Source organism: Artemia sp. Qi Xiang Cuo, chromosome 16, assembly GCF_049724085.1.
Source record: "Artemia sp. Qi Xiang Cuo chromosome 16, ASM4972408v1, whole genome shotgun sequence".
Lineage (NCBI taxonomy): Eukaryota > Metazoa > Arthropoda > Branchiopoda > Anostraca > Artemiidae > Artemia > Artemia sp. Qi Xiang Cuo.
This window is the reverse complement of record NC_142809.1, coordinates 39,007,095-39,026,549: the sequence shown is the minus strand read 5'-3', so window position 1 is coordinate 39,026,549 and position 19,455 is coordinate 39,007,095. Positions and strand designations below refer to the sequence as shown.

Genomic DNA, 19,455 nt, shown 5'->3' with positions numbered 1-19,455 from the left:
TCTATTCTAATAAAACAATAAGGGTAGGCCTTTTTTCCCGTGGAGATACGTAATAATCCCGTGGAGATACGTCAACTGGGTGACGAGTTGCAGGGGGGGGGGGGGGGTAAACAGTGGCGTAATTCTGTCAAAACCCTGGGTTGAGCAAAGTTGGAGCCAATTTTCCCAAATTTAGTGAAAATGACAGTTACAACTGAAAAATGATCCATATATTACCATAAAGGCAAAGTTATACAAAAGAAAACTGAGCTGTTTCTCTGGATACTTGAATTATGCAGGCTTACCTTAGCTTTGACAAGATTTTTTCCAGATACTAAATTTCAGCCGGGGGGACTGAGACCGGGAGGGGGGGGGGCAAACTAGGTGTGGAGGAGGCAGATACCCCCCCCCTGTCCCGTAGCAAATTACGCCCCTGTAAAGTTGTAAAAGCATGAAAACTAAATGAAATTCCTAGGATCAGACCATGGGTACATGAAGGGTAAAAAATATCTTATTGCTAAGGAGGATGACGGGGGGGAGTATTTGAGGATCTCATTTTTTAAGATAAATAAAAATCAGGGATCTAAATCCGTGATTGCCAACATGGGGTGTAGGCCCCATCGAGGGGACATGGTAATATTTTGGTGGGTTATGAGCAGAATGTCCACTCTTCGACTGACTATGCTTTAGAGCCTTACTTTGAAAAACAAAACATTTTTAATATGAATGACATGACATTCATATTCATTTAATGAGCCAAAACGATTAATAACATGATAGCATTGCAATGATGTCATATATTGTATAAAAGGTGTTTAATTCAGACAATATTTTTTCATTAGTATAAAATGTGTCTAGAAGACGACTCCTGAAGATACCAATTTAATGGTCTTTTAAGCTTCCTTCAGATGAATATACGTAAAATTTGGAATAACAAAATTTAAATAGCACAAGAGGGGGGGGGGCACCATGAATCTAGAAAAGCCTAGATGGGGCATGGCCCAAAATCGGTTGGGAACCACTAATCTAAATGCAAGTTTTTAAAGCATAGGACACTGGAAAAAGTATTGGAACCCTCCAAGGCTAAATACATGTAGGATACGACGCTCGAAATACGACAAAGGTTGAGACCAGAATTCGTGGTACTCCTATGTTAAACAGACTCTTTTATATACTGCAATGGAAACCAGTCACGAAAAACCCGTTTTTGACGGGATAATTCAAGACACTGCTATAGAGTAACACAATGTATAGCGTGGTTTTCATTGCGTATACGATATTTAAACTGTTGTTTTTGGGGTTTGGGGGGGGGGGGAGGTACCTAGGTTCAGTTAGGTTAGGTTACGTATTTAATATATGCTATGCTTTATCCCCACCCCTCCAAACGTGCAAATATATAGCCCAAATTTGTTTCTAAACTATTATATATTCATCCTATTTTATTTAATTAGAATTAACCAAAATAGCACTATATAAAAGAGTCCGTTTAAAATAGGAGTATCGAATTCGTAAATTCATTTAGAGCCTAATATCTGAGTTTTTGCAAATTTCAAAGCACTAATAAGACCAGACTGGTTTTTAGACGGTCCTTTTTTAGAAGGGGGGGGGAGTCTTCATACCATCACCCGGTGTCTGAATGCATTATTTGTAACTTTGCACTTGTATTTGAAAAATCTGAAAAAATATCGTGTAAGCTCAATAATTGATCAAAGTATATAAAAATCGGTACTGTTTCGCTTAATGGTACACAACGGGTATAGACACTAGACAGTCGAAAGAGTGCCGTGATGGAGACCCATAAGCGGGTAATTGTTATCTAAATTGATCGAAGAGCGTGGTTTCTCATTGAATTTACAATATTTAAGCTGTTGTTTTTGGGGGTTTGGGGGGGGGGGGCCCAAGGTACCTAGGTTAGGTTACGTATTTAATATATGCTATGCTTTACCCCCCCCCCCCCTAAAGTACAAATATATAGCCCAAATTTGTTTCTAAACTTATTATATATACATCCTATATTATATTTTTTTGATTAGCATTAACCAAACTTGACTTCTTTAGTGTGTACCATTAAGCGAAACAGTACCTAAAAATCTTCGGTTTCTAATCCGAAGACAGAAAACCAAACTTGACCCAAAGACTCTTCCTCGTTTTCTCCTTGAAACGGACGACAATATAAGACAACAATGGAAAGTAAAGCATAGCGTTCCACTTTCTTCTGATCTACTCTTGACCCCAATAGCCTGAAGAAACTAAACAAGAATTCAGACAGGATCCACACTACCATAGGCCCGTCATCAATGATACACGTCATTGAATATAAACTTATGACAACTATTATAAAACATGTAGAACAGCCTGTAATGAAATTTGTTATTATCTCAAAGACTCCTAATGTGTCAAATAATTAACACTAACTATAAGGTTGGCACGTATTATTATCTTGATGAATATCATGTTAAGAATTACGGAATGGATACATCACACCATATAACCAATGAGGTAGAAGGAGTGAATAATTCTTAATTATGTGTATCGATACGGGGGGAGGGGCAGAATCCTTTGGCCTTGTGTAAGAGTCCATTGCGATTTTCGTTCACGAATTTCAACATTCCATACTTAACTAACAGATGGGCCTACTCACGTAAAGCTCTTTTTAGCTTAGTTTCTTAACAATTTTTTTTTAGTTTTTGAGAGGATAGTGAGAGAAAGATAATCGTGACCTTTTTGAAGTGACTTTTTTACTGTCACACCAAGTTGAGTGAGGTTGAGCCGTATTATTTTCTTTATTTGTTGTTGCTTTTTTTCTGTTGGTTGACAGAATTGTAAATATTAGCTTTTTTTAAAAGAATGTTTAGTCTAAAGAAGATCGATCCTGGCGGTTTATTTGTTTAATACAAACCAAACCCTTATTAAGTAACTCTTGTGGGATTATCAACAACTACCGATTCAGGTGTGGAAGGCCAGAGAGTTAAAGACATTGGTAATAGAATATTTTGCAGGGATGAAAACAGGCACAACAAATACTATGGCGGACCAGGGCCGTATCCAGGTGGGGGACAATGTTGTGCCTGTTTCCATCCCTGCAAAATATTCTGTTGCCACTGTCTTTAACTTTCTAGCCTTCCATACATGAATCGGTAGTTGGTGATAACCCCACACGAGTTACTTTGATAAGGGTTTAATTTGTGTTAGATAACTTGTAAATAACTTTTAACACTGCCGTATTTTAGGGGGTCGGGTGGAGGTACAAAAGGATTTTTCATCGGGGGGGGGGGGGGATAAAAACTTAAAAAACGCATCAAAAATTTTTTTACATTCATTTTTGTTAAATTATTACGAGTCATTCCGAGCGGTGGGGGGGGGTCAAACCCCCTATCCCCCTGGATATGGCATTGGGCGGGACTAAAAAGAAAAATAAGTTATTATTTTTCTTCTCCTTCTTCCAAAAATGCTTAGACATGATTGTGAGTGCTTGAACTATTCCATCTCAATAAGCCACTTGTCTTGGTTTGAAAAATAGAAGGGGTGGTCAGAGACTCAAATGCGTCAATTTTATTGTAAGGCGTTTTTATTGCAACTCCCAAACCAATTTTTGGCTTCTGAGACGGTAAGATGTTACTCAGAACTCTTCATTACAGGAGTGAGCAGGAAGGGGAGTGTGAAGAAGCCATACCTGTGTGAAGAAGGATAATTCTATTTTAACTTGATTTTTTTTTTTATGCTTTCGGATTAGATAGAAATAGTATTTTTTTTATGACATTTTGTACTTTATTTTATTTTTCCGTTTTGTCTTTTTATTTTATTTTACTCCCTGTATGTGCACATTGTTTTCAGTTTCTTCTTCATTTCTTCTGTTGACGCCTTATGGTTTATAAAGACGAGATAACATCTATCCAAGGGGGAGTTAGGGCGTTTGAGCCCTCCTCCTGAAAAGCTTGCCCGGCTCGTAAAAACACACCAGAAATGAATATAAACAAATTTTTGATGCGTTCTTTGAAGTTTTTTATCCTTTTTTTTAACCACCACATATTTTTTCTTAGTTTTTCTAAGAAAACTAAGAAAACTAGTTTTCTAAGTTTTCTAACTAGTTTTCTAAGAAAACTAGGATTGTGGACACAGACGGGGGTCCCCAACAGATGTATCTGAAGAGAACACCCTTCCAGAAATAGCGTGAATTTACGAAGAAGATGAAACAACAATATGCCAGTGAAGACAAAAAAAAAGAAGTTAGCATTTTTCGGATAGATAGATCGTGTATTTCAAAAGCCCAAGAGTATACACACAAAAATTTATGAAAAATAAAGAAATCACAACAGAACAAATTACGAAACACACATTAACATGATACATAGCGAAAAATACCTTATGTTAATTTATCGAGAAAATAACTTTAATTCCATATAATTAAAAATTATTAATTGTAAAAACTTTCCTTCTTTTTAATCCCTTCTCTATGTACGCACCAATACGAAATATTGTGGATGGATTACTACTTTGTAAAATTTTAGGAAGCAGCAAAACAATCCCATGTAAGTAATTTTCCCTTAAATCAGAGAGCACCGGGCACTTTCAGTGAAAATGAACTAAATCTTCGTCCTCCTCCGTAAAAAGAGGACACACATACCGACCATCAGGATGTACTATCCCCCTGTCGAACACCATTTGTCTGCTCTGGATTGGAAGGCAATTCGCCCTAAGCCGAATCCATCGACATAAGATCATAGCCGGTAAATTAAATTTAAAATAAATTTCCTCTCCAAAACTAGGTTTAACCTGATTATAATGATTCAATGCTCTGATATGGCTCTTAATTTACAAAATGTAATTAATTAAGAGCGTAGCTCCAGGCAACACACAGAGTGCGGTTATTTTAAATAGCAAATTAATATTTCAAATGGCCAAGGTTTTCCCGAAAAAAACATGACAATCTCAAAAGTCGAATATACTTTAGCTCAAGGGAATACAGCAACCATTTATTCTGGCCTTAATAGCGACTCAGATCTATCGACCGTATTAAACATAATCAATGTTAGGCTACATTATTAATTAGTCACAAGATCTAATTTCCTCTATAATGTCATGCTTATTGACAGATCAGTCGTGCGAAACTTGCTCACAAGTTGGCCTGGTATTTTATCTGATATTTCCGAAGAGCGGAAAAGCTGCCTGACTGACATTCGCGAAAAGACAAGACGTGAAAGCGAAAGCAGGCTGCTAGTTGAGAGTGCTCCTGACTAAGGCTGCAACCAGGGAGATGTAAGTGTACCAGGTTTGACCACCACCCCGAATTTTATTCTGATTCGCAAAAAGGGAACAAAATGATAAGCAAATTTGTGATGCATTTTATAAAGTTTTTTTGTTACCCCCCCCCCCTAGAGCAAAAATCACGGATACGCATTTGTTCGTAGCTAGTGATAATTAGCACAAAATTCAAATTTAGGTAGCTTTAAAAAAAGGTAAAGAATGCGGCATTGGACTTTAAGTCCCTACCGGCGGTGCTGATCTCCATTTCTTGTTCCTTCAGCCAGGAAGTGCAATGGGGGTTTGGGGGCCAACCATCCTGTGCTTTCACACACCCTTCCTGTTGACCTTCCCCAGATTTCTCCAGGTACCCATTCAAAGCTGGGTCGACTCTGGCTGAGCTTACAGTCACACCACTGACCCCCTTCCCAAACCAAATTATTGGGTACACTAGGACTCGTCCTCTCGAACAAAGGATCGTAAATCCAGCGCACCAATCCACTCGGCTAGGAAGGCTTAGCTTTAAAAAAGGCAACAAATTTCGCATTTTTTCTATTTTGTAAGTCTACAACTTTGTTAAAAGAAAACCTCGGTGAATCATAACTGAGACCCATTTAATAATCCCATTTTATTGAGATGAGCTGACTAGAACGTGGTCAGTTTTAAGACGGGGAGGCACACACTTTTTGCCGCCCGGTGTACATCTCAGGATGCTAAGTGTGCCGCACAGGTCTGCCACGCTCCAATTGATAAGCGTCATGGTACTTACGTATTATAGCGAACACGCCCAAGAAGTTAGGTTAATCCTAATGAAATATACCAAAATATGATGAAAATATAATACTTAGTAACAGCATTATGGAAAATACAACAGATAATTATGGAAAACAGGCCACCCAGAACGCATTATATTAAATACCTAACCAACTCTATATATTAAATATTTAATTAAAATATACCCGCATAGTAGTTTATCTCACTGAGGCTAAACTAATATGAACGTGCAAAAGGGGATGGGGAATAAATTCCTGCTTAGATGGCTATTTTAAACAAAAGGTACGGAGAAAAACAGGTATGCACAGGTACATACTGGAGATCATAGGAGACCCTTAAGCAAAATATGGGATCTCCAAGGAAAAATTGAGAGCTATATTCTGGTGTAAGCCTTGCTTGACGATTGCTAAGCATCAGTATGACTGAAATACAACTATTAGTCCTTTCCTTAGCGCTCACTGATATATGAATATGACCTTTCAAAGGAGAAGTTGAAAAAACTGCAGATGCGGCCTCCACTCCTTTCCATGAAGACCCAATTGAAAAAACGGAAGTTGTTTGATACCAGCAACTGAAGAACTGTATAAGTAAAAGAGGCCTACATTGGTAAGAACTAACAATTTTGACCGTACATTCCTCTACTAGGAAAAACCACTTTTCAGAAATGGTCTTTCTCTAATTAGTTATTATCACAGTATAAAGATATACCAGTAAGTTTATCGCAGATAATTTCTGGCTCTTCATTCTCGGTGCGAACAAACAGCTCCTCCCACTTGTTCTTGCATTAACACGTACAAACAGCTCCTCTCATTTCATACACCATCTGTAGTCCAATTTCCCCAAAACGTGTATTTTGGGAGAAAATTGCCAAAAATGCTTTTAATACCCATTTCAGACTTGAAAATCTGCTCTGAATTCCTAAAAACATCTAATGAAAGTATTGCACTATTAGTTGCTGATTTCCATATATGCATTGGAATAAATTAATTTAAAATTAGTTTCTTCAAAATTTAGTGTTCCAACGTTTAAGCCAAGTTTCGCGTTCAAGAGGAATCTGACTTGTCTACCCGTGAAAAGATCTAATGTCGCTTATGTTTCTACGTTCTCTGGAGCACTCGCATCTCGGTCCGGGTTTTTATAATGGGTGAGTTAGGGAAAGATCATACTGCCTATAATTTATATACTGTGGTTATTATATAGCATTAGTTAAACACACAAACAGGCTGTCCCCCTCCAATCCTGAGATGTAAGGACAATTACAACAATTTCTTCTATTCGCCCATTTTTCTAATCAGTCCCTTCCTTCAACCCTAGAAACATGCGTCACAAAAGACCAAAGTACTTAGTCCTTGACATAGAGCTCATAATATTTGTTTTCAATTAAACAGCAAAAAGAACTAGTAGCACCAAGGGCGTATCCGGAGTTTTTGTTCGGGGGAGGGGGTATAAAGAAACGTCGCATAAAAAATTTGTTTATATGTATTTTTCTTACGTTTTCTACGAGTGGAACAAAAACGTCGGTCGTGTGTCAAACGCGGGAACCCCCCTCCCCCTGGATGCGGCCTTGGGTAGCACTGAGCTTTGTCGCAACAGCAACAGGTATCAGGACAGGCTTGGGGAAGAAACACAGATCACCAGCTTCGACAAATGTATAATAAAGGGTATAGAGGTACAATCAAAATTCTGAGAATTCAAATCTAGCAGTTGATAAAGACTTAAGCATAAGAGGCATCATATTTTAGAATACCGCAAGGGACAGCTAGAAATAATATAACATCTGAACATTCAATAAAAAAAAGCTTTTCATCTGCTTTCATTTCATTTTTTTCAAACGATATACTTACCACTTCAACTTATCATTTGCACCTGCTGAGAACGTCGAGGATTTTAGAACTTCCCCCATTTCTTCTCGGCAGAAACTAAAGTTATTAATAGTCCACATATAACTGAACTTTATCACTTTCACCTAAAACAAAACAAAGAAAAATATCAATTAAATAATAGCCAGCAATATATTCGGTCCTAAACTATAATATAATAACGCGCATACAGATCTTATGGCTGGGCAGAACAGTTTAACTACTTATGGACGGTACTTATTTAGAATCCAACAAAAGTTCCGCACGTCTTTTGTGTGGTATTTTTTATTTTTCCCAAGAGAGGCAATGCCCCCCCCCCAAAAAAAAATAAAAACCCGTGGACCCCCTTGAAAAAGTGAAAAAGCTTTAGGGTGTTTAAGAAATTTAAATAAACAAACAAATTGACGTCTGTGTAAAGAGATCGGCTACTGGAACTACAATGGCTACGAAGCTACATAAGAAGCCCTACATAAAATACCCCCCTTGGAAAATAAGGCTTTCCAAATTTCAGAATTTTATTTGAGTATTTTTTTTTCCGTAGGGGGAAGGAATTTTGGTACTTGTGTATTATATGTCACTCACTCAAGTTTACGTTCTGTAAAATTCGAGAACACATCGTTTTTTTTTTTCGTTAGTTTCTTCGTTACTTTAGAAATAGATAATTTCGGAGACCACACTGCCTTTCCATGACGATAAATAAAAGTTCAAATAGGGATAAAATCCTTTTAATAGACAGTGATGATGATAACAGTGATAGAAATTCACAAAAAATGCCAGATATTTTGGTCACATATGCAGTGACTACTGATGACGGTCACTGCATATGTGACCGAAATATCTGGTATTGTTGTGAATTTCTACCACTGTTATCATTATCACTGTCTATTAAAAGAATTTTATCCCTATTTGAACTTTTATTTACTTTAGAAATAAATTTGGGCTACAGATTTGCACATTAGGGGGGGGGAGGGGGTAAAGTATAGCGGGTTTGCATTCAAAATGGGTTTGATACAATTATTCTGCATATTAGATAGATAGATAGATAAGTGTATTTTAAAGCCAAATATACGGCCATGAACACAGTAAAATAACATAAATGAAATACAAAAATAACATAAACTTTGATCAGAGATCATCATAAAACACTTAAAAGAAACACTACATTAACCTAATAACAGTAATTAATACTTGGGAAAACGGTCATTGAAAAAAAACACATTACATTTACTTTATACTGGGATTTTTTTTTTTTTTTTTTTTTTGTTAACAAAAATTCCAGATACGGCTACCTCACTATTCTTCTGTAATTTTTTTAGTGGCCATATACCAAGAAAGAATTGTTTTCTGACTTCAAACTGTCCAAATACTTTACCCCCTCCCCTCCTTAGGTGCAAATAAATTGCCCAAATTACATATTTACCATATATTCTGTCACTTGTCTCGCGCTGAGCTGAAAAAAACTAACGAAGAAACCGGTTAGCTCTCGAGTTTTACACAGCGTAAACTTGAGTGAGTGGCGCATAATACACAAGTACCAAAATTCCTTCCCTCTACGGAAATTAAAACAACAAAACTCAAATGAAATTCTCAAATTTGGAGAGCCTTATTTTCCACGGGATGTATTTTCCAAGGGGGGGGGGGGGGGTAAACGCCTAGAACCATATAACATATATGCATTCCGTGGATTTCTCAATGATTACCTTGACGGCGGTAACTTGGAGTTCCCGGGGATCCTGCAGACGACTGTAAAAAGGACAATCGGCAGTTATGTAAATATGTAAATGAAGTGTTGAAATCAATTAGTGAAGCTTGATTTTCTTTTGCTGGGGGGGGGGAGGAGGAGAAGTTAGATATTTATGTTATTTTTCTTCTGGAGTGTTTTTAAGAATTCTTGGGTGTATGGCCTATTTTTTTGGCTTATAATAAATTTATTATTATTATCGTCTGCATAAACAGCCAATCCACTTGTCTTAAAGCTATGGCATGTATATTATGATTTTTGTTAGACTCCGGCATGTACGAAGCGGGCCTTTGATACCCCCCCCCCCTTCGAAAGAAAATACAGATTTTACACCTTTCCCGGTGATTACTTAAGTATTTTCATAAATTCATATTCTTATCTCTTTGTCATAACTCCCACTCTCCCCCAAAAACTCACAAGGGTTCTAAGAAAATTATAGAATCAGTCTCGAGAACCGACCCCTCTGGACCTCGCTTAGTTAATTATGCAGGCCATAATTCAACGCGGGCAAAGTGCTCAAAGCAATCAAATATGTGAATTCATTTATTTTATATTCATCAGTTTGTTTAAAGAGCTAAAATTAGAATATATTACGCTTAAGTGCTGAAACAGTTTACATGGAAACTAGACTTTGAAACATGTACTTTTTTTCAGGATAGAAAAAAGACAAAAACGTACATTTAATGGATTTATGCTACATAAGACAAAATGTGAATATTAAATCTTTGAGCACCTCAAACACCTAGAATGAGGGCAAGGAGGTTCTGATCTTCCTCGCCAAAATCCCTAGTTTTTTTTTCATTTTTTCTCAAACTTCAGGCTTTTTATATTTTTTCGGTACTGGTGCATTATATGGGTTTTTCTAAAAAGTTAAGTTTGGTTAATGCTAATGAAATAAAATAAAATAGGATGACTATATAATAGTTTAGAAACAAATTTGGGCTATATACTTGCAGATTAGGGGGGGGGGATAAAGCATAGCATATATTAAATACATAACCTAGGTACCTCCCCCCACCCCACTAAACCCCAAAAACAACAGTTTAAATATCGTAAACACAATGAAAACCACGCCTTGCATTGCATTACTCTATAGCGGTCTCTTGAATTAACCCGTCGGTAGCGGGTTTTTCGTAACTGGTTTACTTGTGACCCATATAATGCACTAGTACCTTTTTTTCTATTGATAATTTGTCTCTTTTAATGAACCCTCCTCCCCACTAAAAAATCTACGTTGGTGCAGGGGAGTCAATTATGGGGACAGGAATATTTGCCCCCCTCAGAGTTCGACAATATTTTTTTTTGTATTTCCATTGCAAATACCTTTCTTGTGATTTTCATTGAAAAAAACACCTCTAGATTTCTGAAAGTTCCAATTTCTTTCATTTTCATTTAAACAATTGAAAAGAGCCGCTAAACTGGCTCTTACTATATTTTAAGAAGCACATTCAACCCCCCCCCCCTTTAAATGTTCATAAATTGCACCTGTCGATTGTAAAGACACTGAGGAGACACGTAAACCACATTCTCATGCAATGTACACACGCTTAACCTCCGGTTCGAAGTTATGACGTTAGTATTATTCTGTATCTTGGGTCAAGTCACTTTTCTTCTGTCATTCGTAATTAACGAATGATAATCTACATTTTCGAAAAACTTTTAATCTATATTAAACATAATCTATGTTTCGAAAAACTTTTGACTTTCCTTTTAATTCAACGGTGTGATTTCAGATAAAGCGAGAGAAAGCACAAACTCTTTGAAATATTGGCAATGCATTCATTCTGACAGTAGATTTATAGTGAAACCTTGTGTTTGCAACCTCTATCACTTTTACTTCACGGCTTATTACGAAGAACTTATTATGAGGGAACAGAGCCAAATTATTCGCAAAGAAAGCTAATTCATTAAAGATAAATAATATCATTTTCACCTAATGACTGAAAAAAGGAAAGGAGATGCATATTTATCGACGATTAGCTTCTAAATAGCGGAAAATTCACTCTAGCATAGACTGAGACCACGGTTATCACTTCCAGTTCCTTGGCATTAGCTCTCTCTCCCTAGAGAGAACTAATAATCAGGATTTCCATACTTGGGCACTTCAAAAAACCTGCCTTTTTTAAAACATGGATGTTTTTTAGAACTTCGCTACAATAATTATTATCACTTTTAATTGGATTGTTATGGTCCATCAGGTCTGTAAGAGCCGTTCACTTGCATGTTTAACTAGAGTTTCATGATTAGGCTCCCACTTATACGTATACTTCAGGGCTTATTTGACCCAATTTTAGCTTAACCAAGGATCGAGTTGTAAGCCCAACGCTGTTTAGGTTCCACCTTATATTGCAGCTTAACAAAATAACAGATTGCGACAGCAGAAAACAGAAAAGCACTGTTTTGTAATATCTATATATTTGTTGTTAACAATTGTAGCAAATACAAACAAGATGAAAGCATATTACAGCAATTGACTTCTATATATCCCTAAACCCACCATATTTTGGGCAAAACAGATATTTCATCCGGTTCTTCTTCTCTGAATCTATATCCTGAAGTCCTACTTTATTTCAACATTCTTCTTTTTAATTCTTTTTTTGTGTGTGGAAACTCCCTACACTAAATTTTGAACAGACTCCAACTTCTGCTTCGGGATATCACAGGGTTTATTAAATCTATTGATCACCAAGTCAAGCTTACAATCTAGCTCTAGCTGGTATTGCTCTAGCTTGCGGAGTTTCTGTTCTTAGTGAATTTCGTTAAAAAAATGACTAATTCTATATTTTAAGGTTAAAAAAGATGTTGAACGTAAGATGGACGTAGAATAAATTAAACCTGGCAACAACTCGGGACAGTCTTATTTTAGATTGGGACTGGAGCTATTATGTAGCAACATATAGGCAAAGTAACTAGTTTTAGGTTCTGCAACACCCTTTTACACGTTTTAAGGGGACTGAGTCAGGAAAATCAGCATTTCGCGGACAGATTTGACCTTAGAGACCCCCCCCCCTCCCTCCCAAATTTTGCGGCAATACTCAGCAAAAAGGCGATTCACTAGCCTCGACTATAGGTCTAGGGAAGATCTATTTTATACAAAACTAGAACTATTTATACAAAACTAGCGCTTTACTGAAAACACAAAACTCAAGTATAAAAAACAGGATTATTGATTTAAGAGTCAAAAGTGAGTATGTAGCCTGACAACACTAAACGAATCTATAAAGCTTTTCATAGTCTTACACCAGTTGTGACATTCGTATAGTTGTGACTTTCAGTGTGCAATTAAAATTATCTTAAAAACATAAGCGTAAAACTAAATATGTTTTAATAGCCGCGAAGTAATTGAACAGCATACAGAAATACTGGATTGATTTATCAAGCAGCATTTTGCTCTCACCAGCTATAATACCAAGAGTGGGTAATATACAGTCTTAAATTGTAAGAAATATGCTTTAGTATCACTTGCAATGAAGATCAAATAAGACATAATATGAACTCTGGAAATCCGACTATTTCTCTCTATACAAGAGTGAATTTCAAGCTATGATACAAATTCTAAAGCTAGTCTATAGTCCTACTCCTAATGCTATCAAGATAACCTTAATTTGAACTTGTGTACAAACTAATCATGACATGTCCTTTTAAGAACCAAAACGAGAGCCAGTCATTGATCTGAGCTATTGTGCAGAAGTGATACCAAATTAAACGTAAAAAAAAAGAAAATCCTAAAATGGATTGTTGCTTTATTTTAAAAGGGATTGATAATATTTCGAACCTAAAAAAGATGTGCTTAATTGGTTTGCTTTTACCGTGCCAAATATCTTATGTTATTGTATGTTTTCAGTAAAGCGTTAGTTTTGTATAATTATAGAATCATAGGGAAACATAAATTAGTTGGTTTATTTGTACTAGTTATATTATTATATATCAAATAGGCTGTGAAGTAATAATTTTTGTCCGTTTTAAGTTTCAACTTCGCTCTTTACTTCCCTCAGAAAAACTTAGAAGAATAATTTCACGACGCAATCAGGTAAACAACCATGGAACTAGCAAGAATGATGGGCTTTCCCAAGAAACGTAAGTTGCCCTTTCGTTTCCTCTTAAATATCCAAAAATTAATTAAATTTAAATTGCTTCCTCCGCACATTACACATAAATAGCCGCGTTATCAGGCTCGGCGGGTTCGAACACGGGTTGTTCTCGTCTAGTTTCAAGTTTTTCGTCTAGTTTCAGCGGGTTCGAAGCTTCAACCCCGTGTTTGATACACTAGATGCACTGATGCAATGCACTAGACGAGAACAACCCGTGTTCGAACCCGCTGATCCGTGAACAACCCGTCTTTAAACACGGGTTGTTCTCGTCTAGTGCATCAAGCGTTGTCCATCAGTGCATCAAACACGGGTTTGAAACTTCGAACCCGCTGAAACTAGACGAAAAACTTGAAACTAGACGTGAACAGCCCGAGTTCGAACCCGCTGAGCCTGAAAAAGCGGCTCATATGAACCTTTGACGTCAAACTCCCCGAATGTTAATTCCTGTCATCAATTGGTAAGAAACGTTCTCTTGTTTCCCTTCTACTAAGTCTAGCGTAAAAATGCGACCACCCCCATGGACTCTAAATTTTAGAATAGTGAGAGAAAGAAGGGGGCGCACATAAGTCAGACTACCATTTTTAGGTATTCTTTATCTCTAAATAAGCTGTATTGATGTTTAGTTACTTTTAGCCCATGAACCTTCAAGTGAAATAATTTCTAAAAAACAAACTTTTCTTACAAAAGTAACGAACGAAGATGAATCTTAACGAACAGAAATTACTACTTCGTAGTTATGGCAATATATATTGAAAAACTATTCCAAATAAACTGGCGGCATATATTTTACAAAATATCCCAATATTTGTAGATTTTTGAAATAAAGCTCTACTGAAACCACAAAACCGACGCAACAAAACAGAATCAGGAGCATAATTCTAAGTAACCTGCAGAAAATAGGGGAGTCTAATTTATAAAGCTCTCAATAGTCTTTTCCCATCCATTAAATTAATAAATTTTGCTATACAATGTCAATTCTCTAAAAGGCTAAAGCAAGTCTAAGTTTTTAGTAAATCGCTAGTTTTTTTTTTCAGGCTTCCTACAAACATAGGGAAATATGACGAGCCAGTTTATTTGAAACATTTTTTCAAAAGTATGTTGCAGATACTGCAAAGCAGCAATTTGTGTTCGTTTAAGTTTCTACTATGCTTTTCATTTTCATCGGAAAAACTTTTTTTTATTCATATCTTATAAGTATTGATATTCGGTATGGGAAATCCTTTAGTAAGTAAGTTTATTTATACTACTACTACTAACAACTCACCGCAGCACCAAGCCGCCTGAGGCCAACACAGCTACGCACGCTCCTCCTCCATCCCAATCTATTCAAAGCCTCCCTTTTACATCCTTCCACGAAGCTTCCATTTCCCTTCAGTTTTTTTTTATAACATTCCCAAACCGAACCATGGTCGAAATAATTTCCGTCCAGCCCTAAACAGTTGGCCAAAAAAGGACTATTTTCAGGATTCTTTCATCCTTCATCCGCACAACGTGCCCTAGCCACCTCAACAATTCTTTCATTATAGAATTAGAGAGCGGTATTGAACCACATTTTTCGTACAGCCTATTGTTTGAAATACGGTCAGTCCGCCGGGTACCTAGAACAATCCTTAAGCAATCTCTCTGGAAAACATCTAGCAAATCTTCATCCGCTTTTCAAAGCGCCCATGCTTCATACCATATTTGACTACTGTCATCACTGTAGCTTCTAATATTCTAATCTTGGTTTGCAGGCTTATCTTCCTATTCTCCCAAACTCTTCGACTGTGAAAAAACACTAAATAATATATCCCACAAGGAACCAATCTTATGAGAAAGCTTATAAAACATAGCTTTTAAAACCAGCGCACTAGTTTATTAAAATCGGCAAAAAATAATATTAAAACACTTAAAACACCCATTAACGAGAGTTTAGGAAGGGGGAACAGAACGTATTTAAAAAATTTAGGTGTCGAACTTGGTCTGTCTATTTTCATTGTTTCTTTTTTCTCAAAATACAAATAAAGGTACTATTCTATGAAAATACAAAAAAACATAATTTTTTTAAATCAAGGATGGGGGCAGCTCCTCTCCCTAATTAAGACCCCTGTTTTTAAACATTTTGAAAAATATTTTCTAGTACCTTTACAGGGAAAAAGCCAGTCGAAGCTTTATAGCCCGACTGGTGACTATAAAGCCCAGATTAACAAATAAGTAAATGTCCATATACCTCGCAGTAAACCTCAGCCAGCAAAAAAAAACCTCCGAACAATAGAGAAAAAAAAATAATAAATTTACACAATTAAAGAAACAGTTTCCTTGCTACACGCGGGATTGAACCGGTATACATTTAATCGAGTACCGCAGCTTTATCCACTACACTCACACAAGGTAAACTATATTTTGATTCCCCTACAAATTGATTCACTTAATTCTGACAGGAAGAATTATATTGGCTGATATAGAGCCAAATCTCAGCATACCCTATTGCACATTAGAGGATTTATTTCCATCAATAGACGATTCAAAACATCAAAAAGTATTATTTCAAAATAACAGAAGAATCAGATAGAAAAAGGCATAAATTGGATCCCCATTTAGCACTTTTAAATTTGTTTAATATATCAAATTCATTGTCCTGCTTAAGCCTACCTATAGTTTCTATTTTAAGGTGATGTATGTAGAATATATACAATATAATTGTATTATAAAGTAAAAACAAAAATTACCATGTAAATCTAATTCTCTTTCTCTATATATATATTAATTAAAAAAAACTTTTTCCACAAAATAAGTTTTTCAAAGAAAAGTAAAGAACTCCATTTAACAAAAATGAGCAAAAATAAAATCAAATAATCTACCAAGTGTGAAACTACCACAAATCAGCATCGATAAATAAATGAAACCCAAAACAAACAGAAATTACAATAATTAACCAAGTCAAACTCAAAACGAGCAGAAATTAACATAAGTTGGGCGCAAAACCCCTATGCCTTCCCAAGCCCAGAACAAAATTTACACTTAAATGAAAAAATATAAATGTTTTTACTTTTATAACTTTAATTATTCAAATAATATTAACATTTTAATTACTAAATTTCAGTATATGTATATTAAACTGACAATGCGCATTCACTTGTATTTTTCAGTAAAGTGAAAATTTTGTTCTGCGCTTGGGAAGGCATATGGGTTTTGCGCCCAACTTATGTTAATTTCTGCTTGTTTTGACCTTGATTGGTTTAATTATTGTAATTTCTGTTTGTTTTGGGTTTCATTTAATTATTTATCCTGATTTGTGGCATTTCCAGGCTTGGTAGATTATTTGATTTTATTTTTGCTCATTTTTGTTAAATGGAGTTCTTTACTTTTCTTTGAAAAACATATTTTGTGGGAAGTTTTTTTAATTAATTTCTGTTCGTTTTATATTGACATAGTCTTTTCAGGGAAAAAGAAAATAATACTTTAAATCTTCGTTTTTTAAGACTTTATAGTTTGGCCTGCTATTTGTAAGCTGGAGAAAAAATTTCAGCAATTTTTAACAACATACACCCTTTTAAAAATCTGGACACAAATGGTACTGTTTAATTTAGTTTCATACCTCCTTTAGTTAACCTGAAATGGTAAACTTTACAGCATTCACAAAAAAATATGTATACTTTCTTTGACAGCTTGGAGACGCTAAGGCTATTTTGATTTGATTGAATTTCCATAGCAGAAGTAGCTCCGAAAGTTTGAACATAATACCCTCAGTTGTTCTAGAGATGTTTCTGAGATGCCTTATTGGGAATTAACATTATCACAGTGCATTTTGATTTAATCTTAAGGCAACATTTAGTTTTTAAACATAATGGGCAAATGGGAGGGTGGCAGTGGAAGGGGGATTAGTTGCCCTCCAATCACTTTAGACTATTAAAAAGGGCATCAGCCCTTTCTATTTTCAATTGAATAAGCCCTTTTCAAAGTTCCCACGACAACTCCTTCGATACAAAGTGCCCTGGTCTAAACAACAACAACAAAATAATACATTATACCCACATCGGCCTTTATTCTAAAAATGTCAAGCCTACCGATCACTTTTAACTATTAAAAAGGGCACTAGGCCTTTCGATTTCCAATCGAATGAGCCCTTTTGGAAACGACAAGGCTTTCTATAAACACCTTATATACCCCCAATGCATAAACTACAACCCTTACCTTAAGGTCTGTTAGGGTGGTTGTCATCCTCTAACACCAAATTTCCAGAACTTTCAACTGCGTTAAACAAAATGGCTATCTCAAAATTTTGATTGGACGTGTTTGGGGAAATGGTGGGCGTGGAAGTTTGGTAGTCGCTCTCCAATCACTTTCAACTATTAAAAATGGCCCTAACCCTTTCTATTTCCAATCAAATGAGCCCTTTTGAAGTTTCTACGAACGACATTTTCAATAAAAATCTTATATGCCTCCAGGGCATAACTTAAAACCCTTGCCCAGAGTGCTGGGGGAGGTGCCATTCTCAAATACCCAATATCGAGAACTTTCTATCACCGTGAGTAACCTTGCTCCCTATAAATTTTTAATGAAGAAGTATTGAAGACTAGTGCTCATAATTGTGTGTTTAACCGTTCTTCCATAACTTATAACTTTTATAAAGGCCAGCAGGCCTCTCAATATCGAATTGAATGAACTCCTTTTGAAGTTTTACGACAACTCTATCTTCAAAAAACCTTATATGCCCCCAGGGCAGAACTTACAACCTTTGCCCTTAGGGGCTCTGGGTGGTTTGTCATCCTTAAATATATAATTTCTAGAACTTTCAACCGCGTTGAACGAAATGGCTATCTCTAAACTTTTAAAAAGGGCACTAAGCCTTTGAATTTCCAATCGAATGAGCTTGTTTTGAAGTTTCTACGACAACGCCTTCTTTAAAAACCTTATATGCCCCCCAGGGCATAACTTAAAACCCTTGCCCTGAGGGTTGTGGGGGAGTGTCCTCCTCAAAAACCTATTTTTTATCTGGAAATCAACTAAGCTGAAAAAAATGGCGATCTCAAAATTTTGATTGGATGTGTTTGGGGGAATGATGGGTGTGGGGGGGGGGCTAGTTGCCCTCCAATCACTTTCCACTATTAAAAAGAGCACTAATCACTCCAATTTCCAATCGAATGAGCCCTTTTTGAAGTTTCTACGATAACTCCTTCGATACGAAGTGCCCGGGTATGGAGAAAAAAAAACAAAAAACACATTGTGCCGACATCGTTCTTTACTCAGGCAGCGCTAGCGCGCTATCTATGATAAAAAAAAGACAGCGAGCTCACTTTTAAGTAAAGCGCTGGTTTTTTTTCAGAATTCTACAAATATAGGGACATATAACGAGTCAGTTTGTTTGGAAAAAATTTTCATATATATATATATATATATATATATATATATATATATATATATATATATATATATATATATATATATATATATATATATATATATATATATATTGCATAAACTGCGAAGCAATAACTCTTGTTCATTTTAAGTTTCACGTTGACTCTTTATTTACATTAGAATTCCTTTTTATTAATTTTTGTTCGCTTCTAGGTTTTAAAATATGCACAATATACCTTACGAAAAGATCTTTTTCCAACTTAGATGAAGAAATTAAAGAAGTCAGTATGTTTTTGTTCAAATAGGGGATAAATATAGTTTCACTTCGCACCTCTCTTGAACTTTCCCTTAAAAAATCTGCCATTTTGTCACATGAAGAGTCCAGGGGGTATATCATTCTTGGTAACTTTGATAATGATATTGACAAGAA

At 35.9% G+C, this 19,455-nt stretch overlaps 1 protein-coding gene across 1 annotated transcript in view; it reads right to left on the bottom strand.

Annotated features, from left to right (window-relative positions):
• The window catches only part of rdx (BTB/POZ and MATH domain-containing protein rdx), a 73,435-nt gene that overhangs the window by 34,943 nt on the left and 19,037 nt on the right, over positions 1–19,455 (bottom strand). Inside the window, exon 3 of the mRNA XM_089102727.1 lies at positions 7,839–7,960. Coding sequence (XP_088958853.1) covers positions 7,839–7,960 — 122 coding nt within the window. The remainder of the gene's footprint in view (positions 1–7,838; positions 7,961–19,455) is intronic.